The sequence below is a fragment of the Sinocyclocheilus grahami genome, unplaced genomic scaffold (genome assembly GCF_001515645.1).
Source record: "Sinocyclocheilus grahami isolate Dianchi unplaced genomic scaffold, SAMN03320097.WGS_v1.1 scaffold1294.1, whole genome shotgun sequence".
In the NCBI taxonomy this organism is placed as follows: Eukaryota; Metazoa; Chordata; class Actinopteri; order Cypriniformes; family Cyprinidae; genus Sinocyclocheilus; species Sinocyclocheilus grahami.
In genome coordinates, this window is record NW_015506473.1 from 86,980 (window position 1) to 102,888 (window position 15,909).

The 15,909-nt window shown below is 37.5% G+C and overlaps 1 protein-coding gene across 1 annotated transcript in view; it reads right to left on the reverse strand.

Annotated features, from left to right (window-relative positions):
- Window positions 1-10,409: 10,409 nt before the first annotated feature.
- Window positions 10,410-15,909, reverse strand: part of LOC107568937 (homeobox protein unc-4 homolog) — a 24,867-nt gene continuing 19,367 nt past the window's right edge. The window contains exons 3-5 of the mRNA XM_016254931.1: window positions 13,469-13,874; window positions 12,832-13,007; window positions 10,410-11,649 (exon numbers count right to left, since the gene is read on the reverse strand). Of these exons, the coding sequence (XP_016110417.1) occupies window positions 10,636-11,649; window positions 12,832-13,007; window positions 13,469-13,724 (1,446 nt within the window). The 5' untranslated portion in view covers window positions 13,725-13,874 and the 3' untranslated portion in view covers window positions 10,410-10,635. The remainder of the gene's footprint in view (window positions 11,650-12,831; window positions 13,008-13,468; window positions 13,875-15,909) is intronic.

A 15,909-nucleotide genomic window follows, 5' to 3' on the forward strand; every position in this document is an offset into this window, starting at 1 on the left:
TGTTAAAACTTAGCATGCTACCAATTCAGTTTTCTGTGCCTGCTTATTTTGTACAACAAAAACCATCTAAATTTGTTCACATCTACATGGTATTAGACATACTTTATAGATCATCTCCAGGCATTAGGTGTAGTAAACATCTGTGTATCATCGCCATCAGTAGTATAGTTATTTGAAACTTATGAAAGATATTTGAAATAGTCTGTGTTAATGTCCTCATTTGAAGCACAAAAAAATAAAGCTCCATGGGAGGATTTTTGAATATGAGCGGTGCTAATGCGTGTGATCACACATTAATCGTCTGACAGCATCTCACTCTCCACAGCCAGTCTATTAGGATTTTACACAGAGGTAGGGTCTAAGTGTCAGGTGTCATAATTTAATTGTGTTGTTTTCTATGTCTCCCCTTCACTTTTGGGATGGGTTTGCAGGCTAATCTATGTAGTGTTCCGCCACTACCCTCTATGCTGTCTTTTTCTTTGTTTTAAACTGGGAATGCAAGTAATTCACCTTTGCATTCAAGTCTTCAAATGAGCCCAGCAGGACGACTCGATCATTATCTCGACGCAATTGCATTGTAATGGGATAAATTAAATGTTAATCTTGTATTGTGTGAAAAGGAGGAAGAAGTCATCAGATTGTTTAGTTGTTTTTCTCTGCACAAATCGGTGTAATGTGATTTTAAGTACATGGACAATGGATGGATATGGTTCTACAGGACTGTTTAATAGCTATTTTTATAGTTCAAGCTGATAAAATCCCATCCATAAATAATGAATTGATGATAAAACAACTGTTTTTAATGATTTCTCATACATGATTTCTGGCCCTCATATTTTGTCATTTACAAATAAAGGTGATTACTCTATTTAAGAAAATTCTCTTTGTTCTTGATCACTGGCAACAGATATTAACACATGCCATGCACAAGAGCAGCTCCAATTTGGCAAACACAGGGAATTAGTCTGGTGAATGACAGAATGAGAGAAAAAAAATCCTTCCTAATAGCCTAAATATTTGGAAATTCCTTCCATGTGTTTATCCGTGCACACTCCTCACTCATGCTCATGTATTTTATTCCAAATAAATGAACTAGGTTTTGATGAGCTACTTCGGGAGCACAATTGTTTGGCGAAGTTAATTACTGACTCAGCATATCTACAATGAATCTGTCTTCACACTATTGTCCAATGTTGCATTTCCATTATATTATTCTGTTGAAATTCAAGTTACAGTAATGCTTTATTGCATTATTATTGTACATTTTCCTGTGTTATCCCAAATGAGAATTCTACATTTTCCTGCCATTTACTTTACGTATATAACGTCTAATTGAATTTGTATTTCGTAGCAAGTCTGCTAGAGAGAATCCTGATTGGTTGGCGGAAAAGGAATGTCCTGTTGCTAGCCCGTGTATCCGTCTTAAAAGGTATTGGTGGTGCTTTAATTAATTCTTACCTTAATCATTTATTTTGAATGGCTGAGCAGCTCATCAATAGCACCAAAATTAGTGTTATGTCCTAAAACTTCCCTTCCTCAGGTTCTCCCCTGGTCGGTGTTGGATAAAAGCAATCCACAGCCAACCCGGAGCTACTGATAGATATGGTCACACTTTAGAGAGGTAAACAGTATTGATTCGGTTCCACTATCGTCTCGAATTTTCTTCCAGCCATTGAACAATACGATCCTTTATAACTAATCACACTCACTTATAGGGCTGGAACAAGACCTTTGAGTGTGTTTTTCTTTGACTGTTTTGTTTAATGGTGAGGTGTTCTCTCGTAATGACGGACCGTCTGTATTGAAGTGTTTCTGCGCTGTCACATCTCCCCACTTCCACTGCTCTAACGTGATTGATTGGGCCAGCATCAGGGCCGTAGCACTAGACACATCTGAAAGTGACATTTCAGACCCAGTTAGAACCTATTTCTCCTCACTGTTAAATGGAAAAAAAGTGTACCCTGAGTGAGATGAAGTTTTTTGGGGCCTGTTCTTGAGCCTTTCTGAGCTCTAATGGGATAGTGAATGTCTGTACAACCAGGGAGTCCAAAGGATTAAACCTTTAGTAATGCGCATGTAAAGTCTGAGTTACTGGCCAAGCTGTGTTAAAAGCTTTCGCAACTTTGGTTTAATGATGTAGCTGGGAGATGGTGACTGGTTTTCTATAGGAAATTTAAAACCCCTTTTGATATAATTGCAACTGAGGGATATTAATATAGACATACATTTACAAAGCAGTGTTAAGATTAGGATTATGAGAAAGAAAAAAAAAATATCTTGTACCCAATTTCACTGAACAGCTCAAACTAAAAGTTTAATTTATGTCATCAGCCATCAATATGAATGATATTCCTGCATATAAACTTGCATCTTTGACATATTGTACCTGCAGAATCATTAATTAGCCTACTCATTACGGTATGATCTGTAAAGGATAGGCTTCCGCTAAAATATATAAATACTGTATATATCCATGAATTTTTGAATTTACTGTTTTACAAGAAAGTCAGAAAAAAATTGTAAAACACTTTATTCATTTTTTTTATTATTATTATTTGGATGCCCAATTAAAGTCAATAACAACAGAGACTGTAGGAAAGTACATAAAACAATGCCAGCAAGAATGCAAGCTGTTATCAAGGCCAAAGTAGGCCATACAAAATATTAATTTGTTTGGTTATTATGTGTGAATAAAGACTATTTAGTTGTTTCAGTTATTTGCCTAAACAATCACATTTTTAGTTTCAAACTAGTTTTTGACAGATTCCTAAAACATTTGTGTATTCGCTTTATTATGACAGGTGGCCCAATAAATTTTTACTTAACAAATGTATTAACTGTATATTGAAAAATAATATACAAAAAAAATAATAATAATAAAGTGCTTTACTATTTTTTCTGCCTTTCTTGTAAAACATTAAATTTGAAAGTTCATGGATAACAACAATAACTATATTTTAGCATTAGAAACACTGTGACTAAAGAGCTTACACTGGTGGATTAACCACTAGAGAATCATAAACAATGATTATGGTAACCACCAATACTGTTTGTTTATGGCAGCAGTGGCACAAACCTTGGGTTGTGGTGGTCTAATAAATTTGTTAAGCACTGTATGTATAATAAAATGGTCTATTACAATGCATAAAACAATGGCAACAAGATGATCACTGCAACAATATTACAGTAATAGACCTTAGTCAACGTAGACGCCATATTTAATTATATAAGGCTGTGAGGAATAGACAGTCATTACAATGTTATGCTGTAATTTACACTTTTAGGAATACGTGCAGTCAGCACATCTTTCTGGATCTTAATGTTACTTTCAAAACTGTTTCATGGAGTTTTTGTTTACGGTAAGTAAACTACTGTTTTTTTTTTTATTTTTATTTTTTTTTTTTATGATAAACTGTTGTTAAAGAACAGTATCAAACTGAACACACTGCAATTCTATCCCTCACAGCCTTGTTTTCATTCCTGTCAAAAAACGAAATATGGCGCTGCCCTGACCTAGGTCTATGCTTAAGTCCTCTGAGGTCATTTTCACTGCAATCGATATCTATATATTTTTTTAATCTGAACAGATTTTAAAACACTAGACCAGTGGTTCCCAAACCTGTCCTGGAGGACCCCCTGCCCTGCACCTTTTGTATGTCTCCCTTATCTAACACACCTGATTCCACTCATCAGCTCATTAGTAAAGACCGCAAGAACTAAATTGGGTTTGTCTGATTAGGGAGACATACAAAAAGTGCAGGGCAGGGGGTCCTCCAGGACAGGTATGGGAACCACTGCACTAGACATAATATACACTTACCGACTTTGTAAATGGTTACTAATAAAACTAAACGACTGAGGATCACACACTACCAGATTTTTCAAGTCGTTCTGATCACAACAAACTCACGCAGAAACGTGCGCTACCTTGCTAGGAGACGCATGACAAATAAAATCTGAATTTATTCTACAATCGGCTCAAAATATCAAACATGTTTGATATTCTCCGACTGGATGGAATCATAGTCTGGAATCATAGTCTTTCATTCATTTATACAGTAAATGAAAAAAAAAAAAACAGCTGGCTTATCATACACTATACACAAGCTCCAACTGCCCAAAATCTTTGACTTTCGGCAACTAGCGTCGACTTCTCCCGACTGCAAATCGAGATAAAAATAAGTGTTAGTATAAGACGAAGATGGTGCCAGCTGCGCTTTGTAATCGCAAGTCGTGTCGTGTGATACGACAAACATTAAAGTAGCGCCGGTTAGTTTATGGTTTTACTTTCACAATTTTCATAATTTTTTTTATTGACCAATCTAGAATAAATTATCCTGTATTATTTTTACTTGCTGAAATTGCAAAAGTATGAAAGTTATTTTTGCTTTTATGAGTTTCTGTACATTTGGCAATAAACATCAAATTTGTGATTATGTTTGGTGCCACTAGTGGCGCAGAAATCACACTCTACGCTTTTCATTTTATTGAGCGAACCTTTTCAGTACTTTATGTGTAAACTGGGCACATGACACGGTGGACTTTTTTTGTGCCTTTTGTTTGCATCATAAAGAAACAGCTCCTCTTAGAGCCTCTCTAGAGTAGTTTGATAATGGATCGAGAAATAGATCTGACACAATGTCTTTCAGATTCTCCCCCTGTGAGATGTCTCTTTATGATGCTGTGTATTCCACGTCAGGTTGAGCGGGTCTTTTATGAATCGGACTAACTGCGTCCTCTCCGTATGAAATGGGGAAGGTTAATGTGGTTTAAGGTATAAAATAATTACCAATTATCCCAGGGTTAACTACACCCTTTGGCAATTCCTTCATGTCCCGCTATGTTGGGCTTGACCCAAATCAATGACAAAAGTTACCTTATAAATCCCCATAACAAAGTTTGACCTGGTGGTGGTGGTTGTTTCGAAGAGGGAAATAAAGAAAAGCTGTGAGTGATCTAGGGAGAAAATAATACTCTACTATAATGAAAAGCATAGTTAATGTTAATTCAAAATGTCTGCACTCTGCATGTGTTCAAGCCTCTAGGAACAGAAGTCTTTATTCTGAAATTCAGCACCAGTTGCAGATTTTTACAACGGCCCTTCAAACTGTCACTTCACCGTTATGTGAAGTCATTTTGATGTTAACAAGTTCTTTACTGAGAACATCAATGCATTTACACCTTCTAGTGAGCTGTGATGGGTTACATTAGCTTCACAGAATCCATTTTTAATACTGCTCCCTTAGCCTGTATATTTTTAAAGCAACAGCTGGATCAAGGAGACGCTAGTTTTGGTAGTTGGTAAATGGTCAGAGGGGAGCTTATTTATCTCTCACACAACTAGAGTTATTTGTGACCCGTAAAGTGTCGACACTTACAAATAGATTTGGACAGTGTTGCCTTAACATCTGGAAACACTATTTAACTCATCCCATCTCAGGAAGTTTTCACACTTCACGCTTCATTAACCTCTAGGGTCTGGAGTCCCTGGGAAGACAGGAGAGTGAAACGCCTGTTTACACAGCGCCTTCTAAATCACCAGCAAGAGCTTTAGCCATCACTGTGGCACATCAGCGCATGCAGGTGAGGAAAATACAGGTGCCAGGCTCTCGAGGATACTTCCCACCCATCTCCATTTTCACTTCTAATTGATAATGAATTAGCTTTCAAGTGAGAATGAACTGCTAGTGGCAGTTCACAGTGAAGCACATTCTGCCTAGATTTATTTTGTATCTTACTATCGCCAAGGTCTGCATTTTATTTTGTGGATGCCTCATTGTGCCCATAGTTAACCATGCACTATGAGTTTGTGTCCTATTCATTAAGCTGATTATGAAGAAGAAAACATCTATTTTTGGTATACACACACACACTAGCATATTTACACCATCATGAAACAGTTGACAAAAGGGATAAAGCTATTCAGTTGTTTTGTCCAGATGTGCAAAGTGTGTATCAAAAATGGTCTTTAGCTTGATGGACGTTTTTACTTAATAAAGTAATTGCTTTTCTTTGCTGTGACATAATCAGTCTGCATTTTGAAATTAGAAAAATATTTTGCAAGTAGCAATTTTGCCTTATTACAAACATTTATGGAGGAATAACACATTTTGAAACATAGTAAGATCTACATCATAATAAAAGAAAATCATAATAAAAACAAAATGAACTGACAGATATTAAATATTCTGCATTGTGTCAGTTCATTTTGCTTTTATGATGATTTTTGGATGATGCTTGATTATTGAAATATATTCATTATAATGTCAATGTTTGTTCAATCAAATACAATTTTAGTAACCTATAGCTAGGGTACTGCATTTTTCAATACAAGCATTTTAACATAAGGGTTGATTTGTTGGAGCCTATGGTCATTAAGATCCAGAGAGATGTGCTGGCTCCACATATTACTAAATTCTCTTGTTGAGATTTTTGTCATGGACCAACAAATTCTCCTTTGACCAGAATTCAGTGGTTTATCAGATGAAATAATGAAACACATCTCACAAGGTGATAATTAGAAAAGAAGAGCAGCAGCAGTCACCGGCTGTTTGATTTTTAATAACCACAATGACCAGGGGAGTTAGTGTTAACATTTGGGTCATGTTTATCATGCTGACTTACACCGGGTCAAGAATATGTATGAAAAAAAAAGTTAAATTCAAATGCTAATACATTTGATACAGTTGTGACAAAGAGGTCCATAATCTAGAGGTATTGTTTTTAATGAAAGATCTATGGTTTGTTCATTTTCCCCATGGTACACCTTTTGAAAATAGTGTCTTTTTATATATCTAAAGAGTGAATGTTCAAGTTAAGACAGCATGTGATAACAACAATTATGGAATCTAATTAAATTATACAAATTAAGTGTTAAAACATACTATATGGAGACTATGGAACTCTGTATGTTGAAATAAACCAACATTTTTAATATTTTGTTAACTGCATTGCTAAACTAAATACTAGAATTGCCTATTCTAAACACAAAGTGCATTATGAGTTGCTCTTAATGCTGTTTTCACTCTTTTAATTGCCCTCAAAGGGAATTATTTAATTAACTCACTGAAACTTCCCAATTAATGGTCTCTTTGTAAATTAGAAGATGTCTGTGTGAAAACTCATGCATGCATTTTTGTTTCAAGCTCGGGACAAAAATCGATAATCCCTCATATTATAAGGGGTGATTGAATCAAAGTTCAATCTTATTTCAATAAAAAGGAATGTTGAAGTGATTGCAGAGACAGAAGCCTCTACTATTGGTAGCCAAAGAAAAGCAGTGCCACTTAGATCTTTCTCAATCACTTAAAACGGTACTTGACATTTGGCTTCTATCCTGCAGCTACTCTGCCATGCATTTTAAGATTACTTTACAGCGTATGCCTATTAATTCACCGGCGGACTTCAACGCTCTTATCTCTGCCATGCAAACGCGGGATGGGGGATATAACTGACATGCGCATTGTTTATTCACGATCCCTAAATTGATTAACTCAAGTAAGGTAGAGGCTTTATATTTTTGTCGTCTTAAAGAATTATATATTTTATCACTTTGTGTTTTGGGTTTTATTTTCGTGAACGTTAATGATAAATAGAGACGAGCTTTCTAAATGTTATTAATTTAATTTAACCATCATTCTCATATTTGTTCGGCTCTCTATAGATTTTTTGTCTCTTTTGCAATCAGAAATATTGCCCTTTGACAAAGGTTTTGGTCCTCAATCGATTTAACATAACACCTTACGATTGAGTTCCTCTAATTCACTCTCTATTCGACATAATTAGCTATTTTTATATTCCAAAAATGCAATTCAGACGATTTTCAGGTCTATTCAATAAAATAAATTAGTTTTTCGTCAGGATACACGAACGGCCAGGTAACTGTGAATAATACATTGCATTGCCAATTAATTAACTATTTTTGGGGGTTTAACCACAATCAAAATGTATTTGTGGCTATGATTATTGCAAAAAGATTTCGTGAGCTTTAACTACTGATGAACGCCACATTTAATTCCATGAAGGTTTATATAGAAATCCAGAATGGGTCACTGATTTCTCCAGCCAAGTTAAAGCAGTGTAGTCTAATAGAGCAGCAGAATAGGCCTATAATCACTATTCGGTTGGCCCGTTGGCCTTGCACCTGTCCTCGAGGTATATGGGGCGCTCTCTGAGTTTAGCAAAATATAAAACGACAAAATAAAATAATCTACAAAGCACTCAGGAAGGGGTTAAGACTGGGTGTTGCAAATGAGGCTCTTGAAATCACCTTCATAATTAATTGCGCGAATTTGATTCTATTAAATAAAAATAACACGTATTGAGGAACTCAATTAGCATTAATTAAGCTTGATATCCTAATTTGGAAAATGTGTTGAGGAAAACAAGCGTTTTCCGAGTCGTTTTACCCCTGATGTTGTTGAATACCAGCTTTCTGCCTTTGGGCTGCTTTTCTCTCCTCAGAGAGTTGAAAATGAGAAATGAGAAATGGAGATGGAATATCAGGAGGTGCTAAATTAGCTGCCTGATCTGCACTTATTGCTGCACACACACCCCCATTACTTTGCTGTTCTCTCTCTCTCTTAACATTCCAGGCATGGCGCGGCGTCGAGATAGCAGATTTATCAAATGGGAAAATGAATGCATGATGATCAGTTAAATTGAAAATCAGCGCCTGCATGACAGCCCGACCTGACACCTCCGTAATTAGAAAGAAAAATGATGGCGTCCGATGCATAATAGAGCAAAAACAATTTACACTCTCCCATAATGATCCAGCGTTCAAATTGAAAATTTCTCCGGGTAGAAATTGAATTCATAAAGTATGATTCATGGAGGACACATCTCCTGGAGGTTGCCTGGGCCATATCGATTGATAGTTTGTCTTGAATCATACAGCGTGCTGCTTTCAGGCAAAAGCTTAACTACTTAAGCAAATCGCTAATTTCACCTTAAGGCCACCAGTGTGCAGCCAGCACTACTCCTATTCCCTATTCAGATTGCAAATGAATTAAACATGAACGCGCCCGGCTAGGGAAAAACAGCAGCAAATTGAAGGACACCTCCAGACAACTAATATTTTCTAAACACTTGTTTATATATACAAAAGGCAACTGACTGACTGAAACAAAGATATATTAAACGGTTGACTTGGAGATTGCGGGATGATGGCTTCAAATACCTAGGCTATGGAAGACGTATTAGGAATAAATAACTAGGGCCTATTGTTTTTATTGCAATGGGCCATCTTTATTTCTCTGCATTGTGTGCAAAATATGTGCTTATTGATTGTCCTGACATCTTCTTTGCCCCCCCCCCCCTATTTGCCCTGGACGCCATATGCTAAGTCTTAAGTCTGTCTCTGGTGAAAATTATGTAAATATTATGAAAGAGACACTGGCTCAGAAATTCATTTGCGCCTGCCCCACTGATTATTTTCAATTTATTTGCAAATCAAGACCCGGTGTAAGTGAGACGACCAGAGGATGTCTAAGAAGACAATAAACGCGCCTGTATATGACCAAATTAAACACCTTGGAAAATGAAAATACTAATTCATTATTGGTATTTACCGGTTATATTTATCATGAAAACGATTCTATGATTGTATTGCCTTCTTTTCTTACCTCGCCTTTAGATCTGGTCAACAGTGCTGATATTGTCAAGGCGCAGATGTCTGGGAGCCCCCACAGGGTCCCATGGGACCGCCAACCCTATTAGAACAAATGTGTTCAGCTATTGTAAATAGGCACGTTTGCTTCGCCCGTCCTATTACAGCCGACGCATGATCAATAGGCTGATAACACAGGAACATCAATATAAGCGACAGGACAATGAGGGATATCATCGAACATCTATCTTAATATAGCCAGCTACAAGGGCCCTGACAAAGTGAAAAGCTCATGAAAATTCCGCCCCACGAATTCCCATCTCCTATCCAATATGCACAAACACACTCCCAGCTGCCGGGGCTATTATTTTCGTATTTCAATTTGACACCCCAGCCTTTCATGCTAATTCTATTATTCTTGGAAGTTTATGTGATTTCATATCACTAGAAATCGGTAATGTATTATAACCCTTTGGGCTAAAATAAACTGAATCCCTGCAGTAGCCACCGGGAAAATAATTACTTTCATATCAAAACTCTGCAGGAGTCGAACGGGTCTTTTCGCCTCCGGCTCGTAACCTCATTTCAGTGTAGCTTATACATGAATAAATTTGTTAAAGCAATACACAAAATACAACATGGTTGTGGGAGAAGGAGCTATATAGCCCACAATATAAGCTCTATTTAGGGCCATGCACGCTTAAGTTTGTTGTATACAATCGATTTATTTATGAAAAACCTTACATATATAAATATCTTAATACTTTGTACAACGTTTGAGGTTTTGTCTTGTTTTTTGTCTTGTTTTTTTCTTTTACAGTTTCTTGCAGGGAGCTGCTGTTCAATAAACATCTGATAGCCCACCACACACACATACACAAATTTTTCACACAAATATTTCCCCTAATCAGAATATAAATATGTCAATGAAAACGATACGTTTCGATATGTCGACTTTTTTCCTCTTCGCTTAATCTGCGGTCGTGCAATATGGACACGCTCCTCAGTTTCTACTACGATTTCATTTATTCCATATCGACGTCAACTGAGTCTTTGTCGGTGTCCTTGTTGCTTGTCGCTGATTCTGAATTTTGTGGTGGGTAGTCAGGTAACGACTGCTCCTTTTTCTCCGACTGTGGAGACTTTGGATCGACGGGGTCTAACTCTATATCTTGTGGGCATCTTTCGTTACAGCTGCCCGCCGAGTGACCATTAATGGTAGTCTGTGGTGAACTGCTCTGTGGTGAACACGTTACGTTGCCCGACTGACTGACCTGGCCTTTGATTGCTCGCGCGCCGCTGCTGTTTACACTGTTGGTCTCCTTGGCGTTCCTGTGTCCTAGGTTTCCAGCAAAGGTACTGTCAGCAGCTGGCCCTTTCTGGCCATTTTCAGCATCAGGGCCTGGTGCTGTGCTCTTCAAAGCAGTCTGTGGAACAATGAAACCGAGAGGTTGTGTAATAGGGTACAGTAAAAAATGTCCTTTCCCTATCAAAGGCCGTGGAGCCGGTACTGGGAAGTCCATAGGCGGCTTGCGCCTCGGCCTGGAGTCCGACAGAAGGCTTTCCACACTGAAGGGATTTAGTTTTTGAAGAGTGGAAGACCTACTATTGGAGCACAGGTTTGACTGTTGACCGCTGTCGGACGAGTCCAGCTCGGATCCACTCGCGTCTTGGTCTGCGGTTCTTTGGTTCTGGAGTTTCTGTGGTGTTTGGTCACAGCTTGGTTGCGTTTGGTTTCGGCCCATGTCGTAATGGATGCTTTGTTCATTGTCCGTTACTTGTGACAAGCCACTGTCACTGTCAGATCCTGGGGTGTGAAATAAGTCCCCGGAAATGAGTTTGTTCTGCGACTTTAAAAGCCTTCTTTCGTGTTTCCTTTTCTTTTTCTCCATCCTCTCTAGTTCTCTGCGCGCAATTTCCTCTGGGTCCATTGGCTCGCCACTGCAGGACGTCGGATGGGAGTTGTGTGCAGGTCGCCCCGGCCCCTTTTTCGTGTTTTCCTTTTTTCTCCACTTCGCTCTTCGGTTTTGAAACCATACCTAAACATGAAAAGGAAAAAAAAAAAACATTTATGTTCACGTCATTAAAATAAAGCCAAGTGTGCTGAGATAAATACATATAAAAAAAATATAGGCCTTCTTTTAAACATGACATATGCAAATTAGATTTACGTTATGTGTATAGCTATATATGATCCTATACAAATTGTATATACATACACATTATATTAGTATATTTACAATATACAATACAATAGTATATTATAGGCCTATTTACTGTATTATTTTTGTTGTTTTTGAAACATTAAACATACAAGTATTAAAACACATTTTGCTTAATTATGAGTTGCCAGTATTTTATAGAATGTTGTAAATTTGCTGAATATGTATTATAAATGTGGTATTGTTATAATATAATTTAAAATAAAACGCAATTATCCAAACAACACATTTTAGAATAATGTTATGGTTCAAAAATATAATCTTGAATGCTGCTGTAAAAGAAGGCCGCATGCTAAATGAATTGCATTACGCTCCACGCAATTTAAAGCAAAGAGTTTTGATTTATAGGCCAAATGTTTGATTCTATGTTTTCAGATAAAAAATAATGATAATGAACTTACGCCTGACAGACATGCTATTTTGCACAAAGAAATATGTTCTCTCGAACGGAGTAATATATCGATTGAATGTAATTATTTAGCCTAGTAATATTTTATAAGGATCGTGCACAATTATTCATGTAGGCCTATATTTTCCCTCAATTTCGCAAAACATTTAACCCGACTGTATGTAAAAGAGAATCAAAAATATTTGTAAATATATCTATTAAAGCTAGCCTATTCTATTTCTGAGTTTTTCTGCTAACAGTGGGGCCTAGTTTATAGTTTACAAAATACAGTACAAAACTACAAAAAGACGTCTAAAACATTTCATGTAAAAACACTTTTTTTAAATAAATTATAAACCTTAATGAAGACAATTTAAAAAGAAGAAGAAGAAGAAGAAGAAGCATTTTCATAATAAGCACATCCCCTGTTTTATACAAATAACATTATGAAAGAAAAATAGCATAACAAAGAACAAGGAGAAAAACAAAAACAAAAACAATAAGACATGGCTATTCATAAAACCATGTTGTGTTTACACCAAAATAATTTTGGATTCATCTGTTCATAACGTCACAGCACAACACGTGAAAAATAAATGTATTGTATTTACCTGCACTCTCGATTCTATCAGATCCAATCTCAGAGCAAGTGCTTCCCTCATGAACACATCTGGATAGTGACTTTCATTAAAAGCCTTCTCTAACTCTTCCAGCTGCCAGCCAGTGAAATTGGTACGAGTTCGTCTTCTTTTACAACCCGGGCTATCCTTGTCTGGATCACCCGAATCTACATGAAAAACAATAAATTAGCATCGCTTGTAACTTGCACAGTTACAGTGGGCCCACTGATATTCTTCGTATAGTGTTTATTTGTCTGCATGAGCGTTTACTGTTAACGCGTAAGAAAGGATAGAGAAAACGAACGCCATCCGTTTTGTTTTCTTGCTAATGTAACTATAAATAATACGAAGAGATGGAAGTTGTCTACATGCTGTCAAGAATTGTGTAGAATAGTTTATATTAGCCTCTCTTCCTTATAAAAGTAATTCTGCTTTAATTCCAGTAAACTATCTTGAACACATGAGCGGATGAGAGAATCCTTTCTTTTGTTTCCCCTGGCTATTCCTCAAAGCTTTATGTGGGGGGGAGAATAAATATGTATTTTTGTTTTACAACATGACAGAAACATGCTTTTTTCTTCAATCAAAAACCATTATGCCAGTTTAGGACAAGTGCGTGCTTGCTTACCTGTCAGTTTGTACTGCTGGTTATCTCCATTCATACCGCAGCCAGACAAGAGAGGGTTAGAATTCACCACGGACGCCGTGCAGGAGCCGTTAAGTAATCCTTCTATTGAGAAAGGAACCGCGGCCGTAGATTGAAGTTGATGACCGGCTAATTCGTACACATGATGGTGGCTTAGATGGTACGGAAAGCTCACCATCCCACCGAGCGAGCCTCCGAACTGGGCATGAGATGGATCCAGTATCCTGCTGTCCATCATCTCCCAGGCAAAAGGAAACGACGTCTGGTGGTTGGTGATGTGAATTTAAAAAACATGCAGCGAGAGTGGCCAGCGAGGAGGGGACATGATGTGGAGAGTAGGATGAGCTGTTCTTTATCAACACGAAGCTTCCGATAATTAGCTTAGGCTCTGGGAATTTGAGACCAATGAGAAGCGTTAATCGGCGCTGACGTCAGAGACGTAGTCCGAAAACGCTTTCCATATCGATTGCTAATTAAACCTGACATCCACCTCAATAAACAATATCAGAGCTGTCACAACAAGACAGGAGGGCTTTGATAAGAACTACATCACGACTACACAGGGGGCCTTAGAGGGAGAGCGATCAGATTTGATACCCAGTTAAATGCTAAATAGACACTGAAATCTCACCTCGGACTGCAGCCACACACAGAGCGGCGGATTCATCACCGTTTGAATCAATGCTCCTCTATTCATTTCAAATCATTTGCACAAACAAACAAACATAAAAAAGAAAAGAAAACGGGAAACCGGGTGAAAACAAACACACCCCCATACCGACTCGTCAAGTCGAAATGTTGCCATGTGAACAGGTAAGATTCCTAGCGCACTGTTGACAAATTGACCAACCCACAATCTAATCGGTTTATTTACGTGGCGATTCTTGGGCAGCTTGTCAAAAGTCAAGCCGAAGATAACAGAGCTGTCAAATGTAATTCCGAACTACAACCAGACGCGCCACAATTCTAACACAATGCTTTCAAAAATAAGGAGAGTGAGAATGATGTGAACATACTCGTTTGATAACGCTGGAGGAATAAATGAACTTTTAATTACACGAATAGCTCATTAGAAGGCACTCGACATTTAACAGAAAATTAGATATATTTCCCCAGCCATGGCACTCCGGTGTAATTAATGTCATTTAAACAGCTGATGTACAAATCTTGCGCGGTTTATTTGTGGTCATTGTGTGTAATATCATGCTTGCTTTAACTTACAACAGTTGCTACACCTCTGAAACAATATTCGTTTATTAACGTAAGGCGCTCTCCCATGAGTATTAGGCTAATTAATATTATATGTAGTTTAAATTATAAATCCCCCCCCCCCCCCCCCAACTAGACAGTCTGTCAGTATGGAAAACAAAATGTAAAAAAAGAACAGTGAGAAAATAAAATGGTAAATAAGTAGCCTAATAATTGTTTATCATTTCATATTGTGAATTAGGCTAAATGTCACCTTAATCTAACATTACCATTAATTCATCTTACAGTAATATAGCTATGTGTTATATTTAGGCAAGTGAACTGTCTTTTTGAATAGCCTACAGAATGGTAATCAATCCCACCGCTTTCAGAGGCCGTCCTGTCTCCCCCTCTCATTACAGAGAATTAATTCCACTTTATTTGGCCAGTGTCTGGAGTTGTCATAATGTTAATCCGAGTTGAAATTTCGCTCCCCGCTCACTCCCTGACCCTTGGCACTCGGATTGGCGTGTTGTAATAACCCGAATCTTTCAACAGAGGCCCTGATAATTGTTACCTTATTAGCATGCAAATTGTTTAATTAATATTATTATGAGGAACTATATAATCCGTTCGTCTCTTGACCTCGAGCCCAAATAGCACCCCACTGCATTTCGATGTTTAAATTTTAATGAACCCTTTAAATATGTCTCAAGATCTATAGCCTTGTATCCCTTTATCTCACAGAGAGTGCTTTTAGAAGTTTGAGGAATCCTTGAATGTTATTTTCTTTGTGTCTTCAACTTATTTTATCACACTGTACACAAGTATGAATAATTATGTTATCCCGATCCCTTTTTGAACATCAAAATTCTATAATTGCAGCTTTGACAGTTCAGGGCGCGGTCCCGTCCTGGCGCGATCTTAGCTCAATGAAAAGCAGCCCTTGACACGCGTCCCCGGGAGACATTGCATTTAAATCCGTTTTTCTACAACCAAGTGGCATTGTCAGATCCAAGCTTTAATTAACCCGATAATAAGACGAACACGACTTGCTTTCAGGGCCGTTGTTAGACTGTCTTATTTGCCATTTATTTGGATTCTGGAGTTTCATTCACAGTTTAGGTAGTGTTCAGTGGGCCACATTTATAAATGATGTATTTTATTGAGCACAGACGAATGTAATGTTGTATTCCTAAAATGATAACTGGACATCTGATTTGGTTTATTAAACA